General features: G+C 34.6%; 1 protein-coding gene across 1 annotated transcript in view; it reads right to left on the bottom strand.

Moving 5' to 3' along the window:
• Positions 1-14,674, bottom strand: part of LOC146168102 (vam6/Vps39-like protein) — a 45,548-nt gene extending 30,874 nt beyond the window's left edge. The window contains exons 1-3 of the mRNA XM_083380799.1: positions 14,561-14,674; positions 5,378-5,469; positions 3,251-3,475 (exon numbers count right to left, since the gene is read on the bottom strand). Coding sequence (XP_083236925.1) covers positions 3,251-3,475; positions 5,378-5,469; positions 14,561-14,633 — 390 coding nt within the window. The 5' untranslated portion in view covers positions 14,634-14,674. The remainder of the gene's footprint in view (positions 1-3,250; positions 3,476-5,377; positions 5,470-14,560) is intronic.
• Between the last annotated feature and the right edge of the window lie 2,445 nt (positions 14,675-17,119).

Raw genomic sequence — 17,119 nt, 5'->3', positions numbered from 1 at the left:
CGAAATCAATAAGTTGTGAATAACTGCGGCAATTTCATTATTGTTGAAAGAGTAGCCTACACATACTGTACAACAGGGGTCGGCAAACTTTTTCTAGTCACGGGCTAAAACAAAACTCAGAAAGGTCTCTGCGGGCCGCACAAAATGTTAACTACGAATTATGTTATTAAAATGTTAAAACAACTGTTAATCAGGCGGGCTTTGGATATGTTTTTGCACTTAAAATCGTGTTTAGTTACTTTTAAGGAGGCAGTAAAGTGTTGGCGCAAAGCGGGACAAAAAGCGTTTGTTAGGTTCAAAATTCGAGTCCACAAGTCGTTATTCATATTGAAAAGTGTAATACAACCACTTAACGCGATAACCTTAATGGTTAATCTAGTTCAGCGTTTGTTAACGTACTGTATTTAAGTCCAGGTGCACCTGGCGAGCGAAGCGAGCATGAATTTTTTGGGGGTATACCAACATTTCTTTCAAATTTCTTGCAAGTTTTTATTAAATTTCAAAATAAAAATTAAAAATGAATGCACTGAATATGTGAAAAATAGAAATCACCTTGACCCTTGCAAGATAAATGTCGACCTTAATTCCTGATCAGTAACAGCAAAATAATCTAGCAAAGCTAGCAGTTCAGGTCAGACACATTAACCAGATCTTAAAAGATATATATATATATTGCCAACTAAGGCATCGTCAGTATATCTGAATAAAAACAAATGCAACAGTATAGGAAAGAGTCAGAAACATTAAAGATTAAATAAAACAAAGTAAAATAACTAAAATATAAAAGCTTTCAAATAGTAGTGACATTCAATGTGTACAACCCCTGTACAGAAACAATAAGAACGGGTTAAAAAAAACAAAAAAAAAACAGCACAACAACGGCAAAGCAAAAAGAAAAAATGGAGTAGAGGCGTAAGGAAACGATAAGAACTAGACAAATACTACTTAATTTGGGGCAGTACCATTTTTTGAATATTAATTCTAGCTTTAATTTTGTTTAGCCATCTATCCTCACAAATGTCTAACATGTGGAACGGTGGCTGGGCAACAAACTGAACAATATAACAGCTAAAAATTAACGGTCTACAATCAAGTATATCGGGGTGGGATATGGCGTAGTGATGTTGCAGTGCGGTTTTGTCACTTAGACCATCGTGTCGAAATGCGTTCCATAACGAACGGTGGGTAGACCAACGGATGGAAAACTTATTTTTGGTTTGCCCCATGTATTGTTCTTTACACAACGTGCATGTCGCAATGTATATACCGTAATTGCGGCAGGTAAGCGCTTCCTTAAGCACTATAGCATGGCTGCGTGTGGCTATGTGTGACGTTGAGCTCACCATTGCGATGTGTTTGATGAAGTGGCCACACAAAGCGCAATGTCCGCACGGGTGGGATCCCGCAGGTAGGGTCGCTTCTTTTTCAACGCCGTGCGCGATTCTTTTATAACCTTTGAGGAGGTTACCAAATGTAGCCGGCCTCTTGTAGGTGATGGAGATGCTCGGCTTGAGGATCAGCTCTTTTTTAGAAGGCCTTAATAGTTGAGGAAAATTGGTAGCCCAAATATCCCTCTCAACAGGTTCGTTCGATTGACTTGTTTGTGGTGGGAAGCATTCTGTCCACGTGCTTGCCAGGGTGATAATGCCTTCTGTCATACCTTTAGGGAACCCAGAGCGCAGTGCCTTTAATTTTAGGTTGTAGAGGCTGTCAAGATAATCCTGATGTTCCTCGTTGAGGCGTCGCATTCTGACGGATTCTCCGTAAACGATAGATTTAAAGATTGACAATGGGTGATGTGAGGACCCCTGAAGGAAGCAACGACCTATTGCAGTGTCCTTGGTGTGATTGACCGTCTTGAATCTAAATTTGGATGAGGTAATCTGATGTTCGACATCAAGGAACACCAGTTTGCTTCCCGTTTTGCTCGTGTTGGTTTGCGCAAAGGTCAGCCCTAAACCAAAAGTTTTAAAAATGTTGGCAAGAGTAGTGATGACATAAGCGTAGCTTTGTCACCGAAGCATAAAAATACCAAATCGTCAATAAAACGTTTAAAAAATTCTGTGCTGCTTAAGATAACAGTGGCTTGAAGAATGACATAGTGGACAGCAATGTTGGCAAGGGAGACCGAATGGTTATCTCCGGTGGCGATCCCGGTACTTAAATTTTTGCCATGTTGTAAAATGTTATTTTCTAGAGTGAGGAAAATAAGTTTTATAAGTAACCGTATTGACGTTGGTTTGAATGGTGATGCTGTACCAAGTGAATCCAGTAAGGCAGAGGAAATTAGCGTTCTGCAGAGGTTGGGGTAGACTGAATTTACGTCCGCTGCTACAAGGTGAAGGTTGTCTGTGGAAAACTTAAAATCGATGGTGTCGTAGTTATCAAGTTTCCACATCACCAGTTTCTTAATGTAATCGCTACTGTCTTGACAGTATTCCAATACACCTTGTTTACAATAGGAAACGCTGATGGGTTTTAAAATAAGTTCCAAAAAGGCAGTTATTCTCGACAGGGCGTATGGCCGGACGATTGCAGTAATCTGACAGGAATGTCATGAACACTGATTTTCCGTTTGTACGCGACGCACTTTGGCAATTGTCAGTCTTCCACAGCGCAAGAAGCGCTAATCTAGTTCAAATGACAGCATCATAAGGTAAACAACTTGATGTATAAAGATCGTTAACGCAAAGCGTGAAAATTTTTCGCACTTACATAGTTAAAATAGTCAAAAAGTATGAGAAATAGACTCGTGTCTAGTTTGTCAAAAGATAAATTACATTCCCAGGCCGGATCCGGCCCGCGGTCGACCTCTTGCTGTACAAAATATAAGTGTAACTTTTTAATTTCTTGTCATATCGCCACGGACCACCAGTGCAGTCGTCGCGGACCACAGTTTGGGAAACCCTGGTTTAGAGGTATGCTAGTTGTGTGACATCTTTGGGAAATGAAATGATTTATTAGATGATTTTCAAGCAAAAAATGCAATAATTTTATAACACAAAATGGAAGCCTTTATTAAAAGCTTACAATATGAAACAATAAATAACAAAATTATAATTTTTTAATTCTGATAATGGATTTTTTATAATCATTTAAATGGTCTTCTTGGAAAATCAAATCATATAAGAAATCACAGGTCTAAACTAAATAAATCATGTAAGTTTGATTAAATATTATTCTTTTACAACATTAAACATATTTATTAAGCAAATAGGCTTATCTATTGAGTAAACTATTTCCACCATACCTCTAAATCAGCCGCAAACATCAGGGCTCCCTTGGTCCTTTGGATTGTCATTATTGACTGATAAGTGTTTAAATCATGAATAGAAACAATGTTATCTGACAGACTTATAATAATTTTTACTTGAACTGAAACATACAGCTGTTGGATCATCTTTTTAGAGAAAAACCTGTTGGATCGATCAAGATTGACCTCAAGATTCTTAGCACTTCCTGGATTTTCAACAACCTATAAAAATATTGTATATTTAAATATATTTGTATTAGGGATGTTTAGATTTTTAAATTTTCACCCGCGCTTTAACCTTTAAAAAGGAATGAGAGAAAAATTGGGTAAAGAGTTCCTGTTGCTTAGCGTCCCTAAACTTTGCACTCAATTCTGTAACATCTGAGGAATACCCTATTAGCTGTAGCAAAATGGCTGGATTTTATTCCACATGTTGGAAGCGTTAGGGTTACTGTTTTAAATGTTTTTGAAACTTTTTCTTATTTTTGACATAAATATAATCCATTACTAAGTCCAAACCAAACAAAAAAAATTCAATAAGTTAAACCAGGGGTCGTATACCTTTAGTTAAGGGAGCCATAAAGGCCAAATATTCTTGGTTGAATTTCCATGAGAACCATATAATACTTTTTTAACATCTAGTTATAGGTTGGCAAAAAATAGTAAATTGAGCAGAGCTGTTTATTTTGTTCTCAATTAAAGGACAGGATATGCTATAAGCACCAAAGGTAAATTAGCTAAGTTTGCACTACTTTGATTACGGAGTTTCATTAAAGAATGTTTTTTTTTGGATATTAAGAGATTTCTTCAAACGGGATAACAGTTTTGAAAAACAAATAGGATTTGAGTGACATGCTGAAAATTGGTACTATGTGTAATAAAAATGAAATAAGTTAAGAAAGCGGCTGAGGCATGGGTAAATCATTTATATACATTAAAAACATACAGGCCATAGGAAATGAAAATTGGGAATGAAATCGGTGAGCGGGTGAGTGCAAAACCGCACAACGGAAATTTACTGAAGTCAAACCAGACTTTTACCCAACTAGCATTTAATAACAAAGGTATCCTTTGAACACACATTTTAAAAAAAATTCAGCCAAAAAATTTTTTGTTAATATGTTGTGGTTTGAGCATTTCAGTTGCTAAAAAATAAAGAGGTTTATTCTTCCATATTTAAAACATTATAGTTCCAATTATGAAAATATGACAACTAAAATTTGGTCCACTTTTTATTCTTCTAAAAATTGTTGTGATGTTTTGGAAATATCTTGTGAGTCACACTGATCCCGGGCAAATTATATTGTTTGAAAATACAAGACTATAGTCTGTTAAAAAACATAAAATAACGATACGCCGCCAGTAGCACAGTTCAAAATAATGTGCGAAACTTACGGTGTATGAAAGTATTGTTTATTACCAATTCTGTCTTTTTACCCATTTTACAAAATTTATTTATGCATCTGTTAAGTTTGTGTTTTAAGGGAAGATTTCTCCCCAAAGCGCCATGCACACCCTGAAACTATCAACTACGAAAGGTTCGTCTACCTTGTATATCTAATGCATTTAAACGCCCTCTTCATATTTCTTCTTTCATATACAAAATTGTCAAAAAAACTTTATTATGGGCTCAGCTATAGCATAGGGTTTCGCTCTGACATGAGTCTAAAAAAACGTTGCCGAAGTCAATTCCTTAAACGCTAATAAGAATTCTGTGTTTAAGGTTGAATCTCATCCGGTAAAATCTTCATCAAATCCAAATATGCATCAAAAAATGTTGCACTCGCTTTACTCGACACCTCTCCAGATATGCTATGACTTGTCAGCAAGTACAACTTAAATTCCATTCTAATTAAGTATTGTGAATAAATAACCGTGTATTTCCAAAGTATTATGTCGTTTACTGACAGACCACTTCTTTGTTATGAGCATAGTAGATCGACACTGTACTTAGGAACAGATTTAGTGCTTCTGAAAGTTCTTATTTTAAAAACAATGGGTGTAAAGCTCGGAAAATCTTCATACCGAATTGAAAATGCACGCTAAATGCATTCCTTCAGCTTTTAGCGTGCATTTGCAATTCGGTATGAAGGGTAACATATATCCCTACATATTTTTGATTACCTTGTAAACCAGGAGGTGCCCTTCCTTTGTACCAACAAGTAAAGTTGATTCATCCAACATACTATGAGGGGTACAATGCTTTGATGTTTCACCTAAACATGCATTAAATTTGTTAAGTAACATACAAGGTAGTTTAAGGTGCAATTCCAAATTCTAAGGATTGAAATTCTGATTTTTTAATAATATTGCTCAACTGAAAATATATATATATTATATTTATACAGGAACACTACTTGGCAGAAATTGGTAAAACATATATGTTAGCCAAGGATAATCTACATTCTGGTGCACATTGTTTCTTTTATTTATTTAGGTGATTTACAAAGTTTAAACCAGGGGTGTCAAACATGAGGCATGCCTGCCGAATGTGGAACGAGACCTAATAAAAAAATAGCATGCAAGCCCCCCAAAAATGCAGCCAATTGTCAAAAAAGCTAAATTTGTTATACAGCCAAATGTCATTGTTTATTCACATTACAAAACAATCCCAGCAACTACGACAACAAGCAATTACTTCTGATATTATAACACTATACTGTTTTTATTTTTTGTATAAAAGCGCTTTTAATATTAGAAAAAAAATTGTTGCTAAACTTTGGCACGGAAAGAAGTTATAAGATAAAAATTGGCACGTCGACATGTTTGAGTTGGACACCCCTGGTTTAAACCCACTACAACTAAGACACTAACCTATTTATAATCTATTGATAATTTTTTATCAAGTCAAAAAAATAATCACCTTAATAATAAACATTCTTGCAATTTTAAAAATTGAAAAATCTAACATTGTTGTTTGCCTATAAATGTTAATGTCTGTTGTAATGCTCCCAAAGCGTCAACTGTATACTCTTTTCCAAAGAAATTAATATTGTATAATTGGATTCAAAATATGCCTAAAAATTAATATTGTATAATTGGATTCAAAAAATATGTATATGATCAAAAATTCTCCGTGGGGGTAGTTTTGAAATTTCAAGGGTGGAATTGGAATTATGAGCTGAGCCCACTCCAAAATCTAAGTACTGATCCCGCTACCTGAAGTGTACAGTTCCCTATAATGTGGTTTGTGTGCCCTCTGTCATCACAGCACAGCATGTATTTTATATGACAATTTGTTTTTCATAGGGATGCCTAAAAACTTTGCGCTGAATGCGACTTATTTTAGTTTTTCTAAGGCAATATACTTTGTTTAAAACAGTCCAGCATGTAATTGCATTAACAATGTTTAAAAAAGTTTTGTACAGTTACATCATGAGAAGTGCACAGTTTGACTTCGCTTTGGCAACAATTTACTCCCAAGTCCCAAGGCAAGAAGCACACTGAAATGACACAGAAACCTTCTCATATATATAGAGATTTTTCAGCGGTTAGAATGTGAGCAGTTAACAACCTGTGGCCTCCTATTTAATATTTATTAATATGCTGTAGCATTATTTTCCTTAGTAGTAATGATAGCTAGGGGTGTTTAAAATGTAATACCTAGGGATTCTTGAATAGTAGGTTAAGATTTTAGCTTATGATTCATAATATTGAATTCGAGTCTGTGTTTAAATATTTTATGACAGATTCGATTAGTCTGCTTTGGCTTCCAGTGTAATATGATACATAAGCTGTTATCATTGGTCAAAAGGCAGTTTCAGAAGGGCTAGACCACAGTTGTTGTAAATGTATGTATATTAGGGTTGTTCAGATTTTACTTTTTTTGAAAATTTATGCTTCCTGCTTAAATTCCCATTATGTGTCACATACAAATGAGTTTCACAAGTTTTCAAAACAATTGGACAACATTTAGGGGCTCCCCAAGCACCCCAAAGTTATCACACTGGAATTGCTAAAATCTGGGACTTCCCCTAACACGATACTGTATGTTTTTCTTTAAAAACACAGAAGCCTTGTAATTTTTATATTAAACAATGGCAAGAAAGCATCATTAATCTATTTTCCAGTTTTATGTAACTTAAAATGTATTCTTAAAGCCCTCAAATCCCCACTTTACCCCATTTTTGGAGATGTCATTTAATTTATCACATATGTACAATAAAATACATTTTAACAAATTGTATATTATGAAAAGCAAGGTATTTTAATCAACAGTGAATAAAGAAGGAATATAGCAAAAGTATACCAATGTAATAGTTGTAATGAACAAATGTAATGAATAGCTTTTTTTATTTTTTAGCAAAGTTTTTATTTAGAAAATCTGGGTATGATTGCCTGTGATCTTCAACAGCCTGTAGCAAGTTGTTTGTTGTTGTGGATTGTCGGTTAATATAGCAGCACAATCAGTGTTTACTTTTAACCCCTCTTTCTGCGTCATCATTCACAACTTTAACAGTACATGAAGACTTTAACTCGTTGTACCCATTATGAGCACCATGAATCGGGAGAATGCGTCGGCCAATCACATATCTGATTGAGTAGCGTAAAATAAATCAGGAATCTGTGCCAATCAAAGATTCTCAAGTGGTATAACTTTTGATTTTATGATGCAAACCTTGAATGCCTTGGTGAAAATCTTCAGGTTTTGCAGTTGCAAGAAGATTTCGGGCAATTGCTGCCTTTGTATCCTTGGTCATTTGTGGGTGATTACTAAACAAGGAAAATGTGACAAGTTTGTCTAGAAAAATAGCATCATTACCCATCTGTTCAGACCACATAAACATTTTTGGCCATAGAAAACTTGTCCCATCCACCTTGTACTGTGTGTTGCACCTGCTTGATCGTCTTCTTCTTTCGTATGGACGATCTACACACGTTTAATTTCCTTGTTATTGAGGTGGACTAAGAGTCCTCTTAACACTGCGCCAATTCCCTTCAGCAGGCAAGATCGCCAAGTCATCAGCGTATGCTTGGAGACTGTGGCGGGCAGATCACTGTAATAAACATTAAACAGCAAAGGAGCCAAAACTGATCCCTGATGCATGCCGTTTCTAAGGCGTCATAACCTGCTTTGATGGAGCCGTTGTTTGTCTTAAAACAAAGCTGCGATTATGGACAAGTTCCATGATCATGCTGACCATGTGTTTGTTAAAAATATTAATCACTGATTATGCTGCTATGTTAAATGACAATCCTCAGCAACGTGCAAACTTGCTACAGGCTGTTGAAGATCACAGGCGATCATAAACAGGTTTTAAATAATTCGATAAAATGTATTTTATTGAATATATGTGATAAATCAAATGACAACTCTAAAAATGGGGTAAAGTAGGGCTTTGGGGGCTTTAAGAATACATTTTAAGTTACATAAAACTGAAAAATAGATTAGTGATGCTTTTTAGCCATTGTTTAATATAAAAATTACAAGGTTTCTTTGTTTTTAAAGAAAAACGTACAGTATCGTGTTAGGGGAAGTCCCGAATTTTATCAATTTTAGTGAGATAACTTTGGGGTGCCTGCGGAGCCCCTAAATGTTGTCCAATTGTTTTGAAAACTTGTGAAACTGATTTTTATGTGACACATAATGGGAAATCAAGCAGGAAGCATAAATTTTCAAAACAAAGTTGAATCTGAACATCCCTAATGTATATCTTTCAGGTTAAAATAATTTTCAAATTGCCCAAAATGCGATAAGTTTTAAAGTAACCTTCAATCATAAAATTATCTGGCCTTGTACATAATTTGCAACAATACAGGGTTAAGGTCAAATTTAGGCCTCTATTCAGAGAGGTTACACAAAGCTTAAATCGCAAGTCATGTTAACACATTACTGGCAATAGTAACTTTGTATTCTTCGCAGAATATAATTTGGCTTTTCAATATATTACTTGTAATAAAGTACAACTAAAACACCACAATGTTTTAACAAACAGACAGAATTTGTAAAAAGTTTATTATGTTCCACTGCATTCATAATAATGGCCAAAAATTTAAGTTTTTGCAAAACCTGATATTTGTATCAATTTTTTGCTTTTCTGTAGTTATGCATCACAATTCCTTGTAAAAATGACTTTGTACCATTTGTTTATGGCAATTAGCCATTTGTTTATAATTGCAACAATCTGCAATCTCATTTTTTATTACAATATTATTATTTTAGTATTGATTTGTGATTAATTTCTATTTAGTTACGTCTATTTTGATTAATCTCCCAAAAAATAAAAGTTAAAAATTAAACAAAAATATAGTTGGATTCTATCTACTATATTTTTTGGTGTGATCTGTTATTTTAGATTCATAATTTTCTATTCCAGAATATCTTGAAATTTTACTTTATAAACACCTAATTTTACTTTATAAACACCCTTTTCCGTCTGACGTTAATAACAATGACAATATGAAATAGCGATGGGTATGACGTCTTAAAAAATCTTGAAAAAAACACACAGCAAATTCTTTAAAATAACACAGCAAGTCTTGAAAAAACACAGCAAATTTATGTCCAGCAAAAACGGACCTTTAAGATAGTGATCGGCAAACTGTGGGCCGCAGAGCCATTTATAGAGGGCGTGAGTTACTTTTAAATAGTTTAGTATTATCAATGTAGTTGCAGGCCGCGTGGCAGCCGTACATTTATTGCACTGTAGCCTATTTAAAAAGTTGGTGTGAGTAGGAATTTTTATATTCTCTCAGTGTGGTTCAGACCCGCGAGCCAAATAGGGCCTTGTCAAACAAATATTTTTTGCCAACTTTAACTATATAAGCGCTACATTTTTCTTCTTTTTATGGTATGTTTTAAATTATGTCTTGTGTTTTTGGCATCAAGGCGCAGTGTAATATGTACCCTTTTCTTGGTGTCAACAGCTTAACACTAATGTGAACATAGACACCCTGCAAAGCGCAATTTTACCAAAATATATCTAGTTAATGTAATTTTCTATTTAACTTTGTAATATGGCTATTGTATCATGAGTAACATTTATCCATATTTTAAAACAAGATTAACGTAATATATTCCTTTTATGTTTTTCGTGCGAACTCTTTACGTGTGCGGGTGCCGCCATTCAGCTGTGGAAATGATATAGGGCCATTCCGTGTCAATTCACACAGTCAAGAAATTCAACCTCTCCGATTTTCCTTAAATTTTACACACCTTTTCACTATTCTATATAATGAACACCTGCAAAATTTGAGTGTAATTTGTCGACAAACGACAGAGTTATGAAGCTTTTAGTTTGGGGGGGTCTGCCGAGGGGGCGCAATTTTTATATTTTGGACCATGTTTGACGCCCTATTACTGCTAAACTAAATAAGGTAACAACCCAATTTTTACAGATGATAGTACTTCTACCAAATATTAAAAAAACAACATAGTTTACATTGTCACTCTAACAGGTCAAAGGTCATAGACATCCAAAGTTGGCGATTCCGAGCACTCGGCTAAAATTTTCCCTAATTTTGAAACCTCGCCAAGACCCCATTTTTGATTGCAATTGGCTAAAAATGGGTTGAAATGTTGTTTATAGAATTCTCTCTGAACTGCAAAAATTTCAGTACAAAATATTAAAGGGGTTGGGAGATATTTATTGTGAAACATGGGTTGAAATGTAAAAAAGCAAAAAGTGGGGTCCTTTTAATATCCCGGTTACCCATGACCCTAGTGAAAATTTGCACTGAAATTTTGTCCACATATTTACTAAGATATGACAAGTCTACCATGCAAAATTAATTCATGGTTCTCAATGTTTTCTGATAGAAATTCTGTGTCAAATTTGGACAAAAACACGAAAAATTACAAATGAAAAATTTTTTTTGTTGTGCTATGTAAAACCTTATTTTCTGTAATGGCAAAGAATTTACACTAGCAAACTAAAACTCACTTTTATACTATTCAAAATTGTGAAATAATAAACAACTTGATTGTGATATAGATGCTGACATAATTACATTGCCAAAATGGGAGGGGCAAGAGTTTTGAAAAATTAAGCTAATCGGGGTGCGGCACAAAAAGTTTGAGAACCCCTAAATAGAGGTTATCAAATTTTTAGTTTAAATACAATATATTGTTTAATGTTATAAACAGTTAGATGAAGACATCAGAGTTATACCTTTTATAATAAGGTTCAAGCAATAGCCTCATAGTGATCGAACGAACTTAACTGAGCATCTGAAAAGCCTAGATGACTTTATTGAATCATTGTGTGACACCTTTTTCTTCGAAGACTCATCACTTCATTAGTTAATCACAATCAAGTTACTTGAAACAGATTAAACGTAATTTAGCTGTTGATGAAGTCGTGATATTACTAGATTTTGCTGAGAACTACTCATTTATTGTCCAAGATGTCATGGAGCGGTTCAATAGTAATCACTCAACAATCCTTCGCCCTTTTGTAATATACTACAAAAAATATGGAGCTTTAATGTCAAAAAGCTTGCGCTTGCAATATCAGATTATTTGGAACATTTAACAAGCACAGTGCATGCATTCATTGATGATGGTGCTGCTTTACAATACAAAACCCACAAAAAAGTATTTTTGCAATCATTCAATGGAGTTTGGAACTGAAACTGAGTGGCATTTCTTTGCTAATTCTCATGGCAAAAGTCCATGTAATAGAATTGGTGGAACCACCAAAAGATTAGCTGCATGTGTAAGTCTTCAAGCAGCAACCAACAACCAAATTGTACAAATCAGAATCAAATCTGCAAGCCATATATTGGCCTACATTTGTATCATTTTCTGCAGTTGTAATTGACCTTGTTTCACATCCACAAGGGCAAATGAAATATCATCTGACAGTCAACGCATTTTTAAAGACTGACATGATTGTGGAATGAAGCTATGATGTGATCTTTTGCCTGTTGTTGTTTTACACCATGCATATCACTTTTCCAATTCAAATTTTGTGTTGAGGTCTTTAATTTTAGTTGAGGAAAGCCAAATATATTAAATCCCAGAACTGAGATCTTGTGCCCATTGGAAAAGATCTTGTGGTGTAAAAATTTGGTTGTTGGTTGCTGCTTGAAGACTTGCACATGCAAAAAAATCTTTTAGTAGTTCCACCAATCCCATCACATTTACTGATGTTCAAATGGAACCCCTACACGGCATCTTGGACAACTCAAAAAAATCAAGTAATATTACAACTTCATCATCAGCTAAATTCTGTTCATTTTGTTTTAAGTATATTTTTTATGAATTGCTAATGAAGCAATGGGTCTTCAAAGCAAGAAAGGAGTCACACACTGATTTAATAAAGTCATCCAGGCTTTTAGATGCTCAGTTAATTTTGTTCTATTAATATGAGCCTATTGCTTAAACTTATTATAAAAGATAAAAAACTGGTGTGACCGTTTAACTGTTTATAACATTTAACAATATATTGTATTTAAACTAAAAAATTGACCACCTCTATTTTAGGGGTTCTCAAACTTTTGGTCCACAACCCCATTGGCTTAATTTGGCGAAACTCTTGCCAACTGTAATTATGTCAGCATCTATGTCACAATCAAGTTATTATTTCACAATTTTGAATGATATAAAATTGAGTTATAGTTTGCTGCTAGGTTTAAATTCATTGCCATTTCAGGTTTTACATGGCACAACAAATGAGAAAATAAGGTTTTACATAGCACAACAAATGGGGCAGTGTGCATGGCAAGAAATGCATGACTTTTTTGTAAATTATACAGTAATCTGGCCAAAAAATAGAAAAATACTCAGTTTCAAGTTGTATATTACAGTCACAAGTATAACACTTGTGTTTTGTGAGGTAACAATTGTTAAAAACACAATTACAAATACATTTTTTTTTTTTTTCATTTGTAATTTTTCGCGTTTTTGTCCAAATTTGACACAGAATTTCTGTCAGAAAACATTGAGAACCATGAATTAATTTTGCATGGTAGACTTGTCATATCTTAGTAAATATGTGGACAAAATTTCAGTGCAAATTTTCACTAAGGTCATGGGTAACCGGGATATTAAAAGGACCCCACTTTTTGCTTTTTTACATTTCAACCCATGTTTCACAATAAATATCTCCCAACCCCTTTAATATTTTTTTTTTCTGAAATTTTTGCAGTTCAGAGAGAATTCTATAAACAACATTTCAACCCATTTTTTTATAATTTTTTTTTTTTATATTTCAATTAAACTGAATTTAAGCTTCATCGTGCGCATGAGTTTGTTCGAGAACAACAGGTGTTTCTAAGAACAACTGTTTGATAACGTCACTTTTTCATGTCATTCAAAAGCCACTAACTCAAAACAAATATCCTGAATTTGCCACTGTTTTCGGAGTGGGCCTTCAATAGCTCTGATACTTTGGGCCGCGACAAAAAAGTTTGCCGACCACTACTTTTAGACATAGAGCAAACACGTGCATGGAAACTGCTTAGTATGCAATCGTTAACTTCAGGCTTAGATTATACCAAGACAGTGAAATGTGTGATTAATTTTGGTAGAATCATGTTTCGACTATTAGCAGCGCAGTAACTAAAGTTCTATGTATGGGACTACGCTAAATTGCAAGCACGCCTTTTCGCAACCTGCAATACTAAACGAATATCGTTTTCCCCGGGTGTTATTATGCCACGCCATCAGAGTAAGATCTGCGCCAAGCAGTGTGCCAAATCAGCTAAAATACAAGCTACGATGAAGAGAAAATAAGTTGGGTCAATTACACACGTGGTCTTAGGATATGCTTAAAGAGAATAATTTTGCATTAACTATCATTACATAAAAGACGACTTTAAAAAGTTGCAGTTAGGCCACCTTTTAACAATCTGATTCAGTTACAAAAATTCCGATGTTACACCAAACATGGGATATTAGCTCTGGCAGCAAACATTGAGAAACATCAGCTCTACTAGACTTTATAAGGAAAAAAAGGAAAAAGGCTTGACATAGCATTGTCATTTGGTGAATACACCCTTGCTTATCAGCAAACCTCAACGAATAATGAAAGGCGAAAGAGGAAAACCTGCTGTTTACGGTAAACCAACACGTGACGAAAAAAGGCATTTTGCTTTTGATTTTGCATTAGCTTAAGACGGGTTACCTTAAAAACATTACCGCTTCGGATGATAAGTTAAACCCTGACAATAACGAACAAAAAATGATAATTTTAATGCTAAAACGGGGGTTCCAAACACCTAAACCCCCATGATGCCACTGTGCATAACATATACTCGTTTTGTTGTGTTCCTCTTATACTCTTTTAACAAACAGACAGCACAACACAAACAAAATGTTAAATATATGCATAATATATAAATAAACATATACAACGTTCTTACTGTAGCATGCAATGCATTGTATCGTCAAAGGAAGCCTTTCAAGAACAGGAACTGCTTCATATGCATCATGCATTTTGTGAACATATATTTAAAATAATTCTCTTGCTTTACCTTTAAAAAACAGTAATGTATATTCTTAAACAGTCCATTGGTCATTACAATAGCTGCCGAATTATCAGGTCAAGTTAAGTCAATATTATTAAAAATATATGTGGATAATCGAAAAACAGGTAATTATATTTGTATAGATAAGCCATTTAATTGGAAACGGAGAGCACATAAAATAATTTTTTGTGCAAAAATATTAATCTAATATTCTAATAGAACACTTACTTGAAAAAAACAAAAATAGCAATCTAGAACTGTAAATTTAATTATCAAATGCAAAGCAGATTAAGTAAAAATTAATAAATTTGGTAACGCTGCAAAAGGTTAACATTTTCTTTTGTAGTGGAGAGTGATTTATTACTCGAATATATACTAATTGTTTATTACTATAAAAGGGTTCTTTGAAAGGACTACCAAAATGAGGCGCCATGTAAGAATATTTATGGATACAGTAAAGGCTAAAAATACTAAGTTTGTGACGAAGTCACACATCAGCCCAATCAAAAAAGGTTGCTCAATCAACCAAGCTCTGCAGGCAAAATCAGAAATTGCTGACAAAATGTCATAGAGCACCATTGCCTTACTTCATTCAGTTCATTTCTACAGCTTCTATTAAGGTGTATAATATCATGAATAAAATCAATTAATTGATCTGCGCAGACAAACAAATAGTGGATTCTCTGTTGGTTCTTCCCAATGCGGCTGTGTAACATAACCAGTAGTGTGACAATCCCAATGGGAAGTGTGACTTTAAAACAGCTAGTTTAAACTTTTAAAATGTGTATATCAATAAACAAAATACAATAACATTTTAATTTTGTTTTTTGTTATAAGGCTTTAGATTTAAATGAATAAACAATAATGTATTATTTATTTTAAAGGTGTAGCAATAATTGGGTGTTTTAGTGAATCAGCAATATTCTGCTTGCATAGCAGAAAGTGCATCAAAGCAATTAAATATACCATTTAAAATTTGATTTGCAAGCAGTGGCGTATCCAGGGTAGGGGGGGGGGTCCGAACCTTTTCGTGACATTAACGTTTTTTGTTCGTTTTTGTCAAGGTTTAACTCACCGTCCGAAGCTGCGTGTTTTTTTTTCAGTGTAATTGGGTCACGCGTCTTGCTAATGCGAAACCAAAACAAACGCAAAACGCCTTTTTCGTTTCTTGTTTGGTCGACCGTAAACGCTTTTTTCTCTTGCGCCTTCTGTTATTCGTTCGGGTTGGCTGATCAGTAAGCGTGTGTTCGAATATTAATAACAATTAATCAAGGGGTCTCTGTAATTCATCGGGCCCGCTGCCTCTTCGACAAACTATTCACGAGCCCATTTTAAATACTTTTTGAGTATTTTAACTACATAAGTGCGAAAAATTTTCGCGCTTCGCGCGAATGTTCTTTCAACGTCCGTTCTTTTGCGTTTTGGTGCTTTCTTTTGAAGATCAGCGCTTTTCGACCGTTGCGCTGTGGAAGGCTGACAAGTGCGTCGCGGACAAACGAAAACGTATTCATAAATATTGGACATATATTTTTTAACGTTTTTTTTATTTTTATTTTTATTTTCGGCAATGTAATGAAAACTTGCAAGAAATTGAAAAGAAATGCCGTCATTCCCACCAAAAAAATCGCGCTTCCTTCGCTAGCCAGGTGTGCATTCAGTTAAAAAGGTTAAACACATTCAAATAGATTAACTATTGAAGTGGCGTCTTTGCAGATGTTGCGCTAATCAAATAACACCGGGGAAAAACGATCTACCACAATCGATCACAAATATTGCACGGTCTTGTTTTCGTTTTTCTCCTGAAGTTAACGATTGCACAATAAACGGTTTTGCAGCTGGCGCCTGGTGAGTGTCGGCGACGCACGTGTGCGCTTTGCGTCTAAAAGTTTGCTTTTGCTGGACGTTATTGGCTGTTTCTGGTATTACTTATGACGTCATTACAATCTCTATTTTATGACGTCATATCTGTCACTATTTTATAACGTCATTAACGTCAGAGAAAAAACGGGGAATTCCCTAAGTTGAAATTTCGCGACCCCCCCTTTTTGGATTTCTGGATATGCCCCTGTTTGCAAGGATCAATTATAAGGCTTGCAAGGATTGTCAGGACTATTCAAAAGGATTACTATCATAATCACCAATAAAAAGATATGTTTGAAAAAAAAATTAAGATTGTATAACGGTAATAATGTAAGTTTTTAGTCCTCTGAATAGCACAGGGATGAAAAGTTGTATAAATGTACAATATTATACAATGTGCTAACTCACACCCTAACCCAAATATTGTGGGTTAATTTAATACCAGCGGTAGGATTCCACCGCCGAATATTTGCAGTGCGTATTCGATCTATGGGTCTATAGCAGCCACTTCGTCATATTGTGTTTACACAAGAGAATTTTGTTTTAATCGATGTGTCGTAACGGAAAATTTTCAGTAAAAATCTATGGCCTAAA

This window comes from Ascidiella aspersa, chromosome 1 (genome assembly GCF_963924565.1).
Source record: "Ascidiella aspersa chromosome 1, kaAscAspe10.2, whole genome shotgun sequence".
NCBI classification, from domain to species: Eukaryota; Metazoa; Chordata; class Ascidiacea; order Phlebobranchia; family Ascidiidae; genus Ascidiella; species Ascidiella aspersa.
The sequence above is the reverse complement of the archived record's forward strand: the minus strand, read 5'-3'. Positions and strand labels throughout refer to the sequence as shown.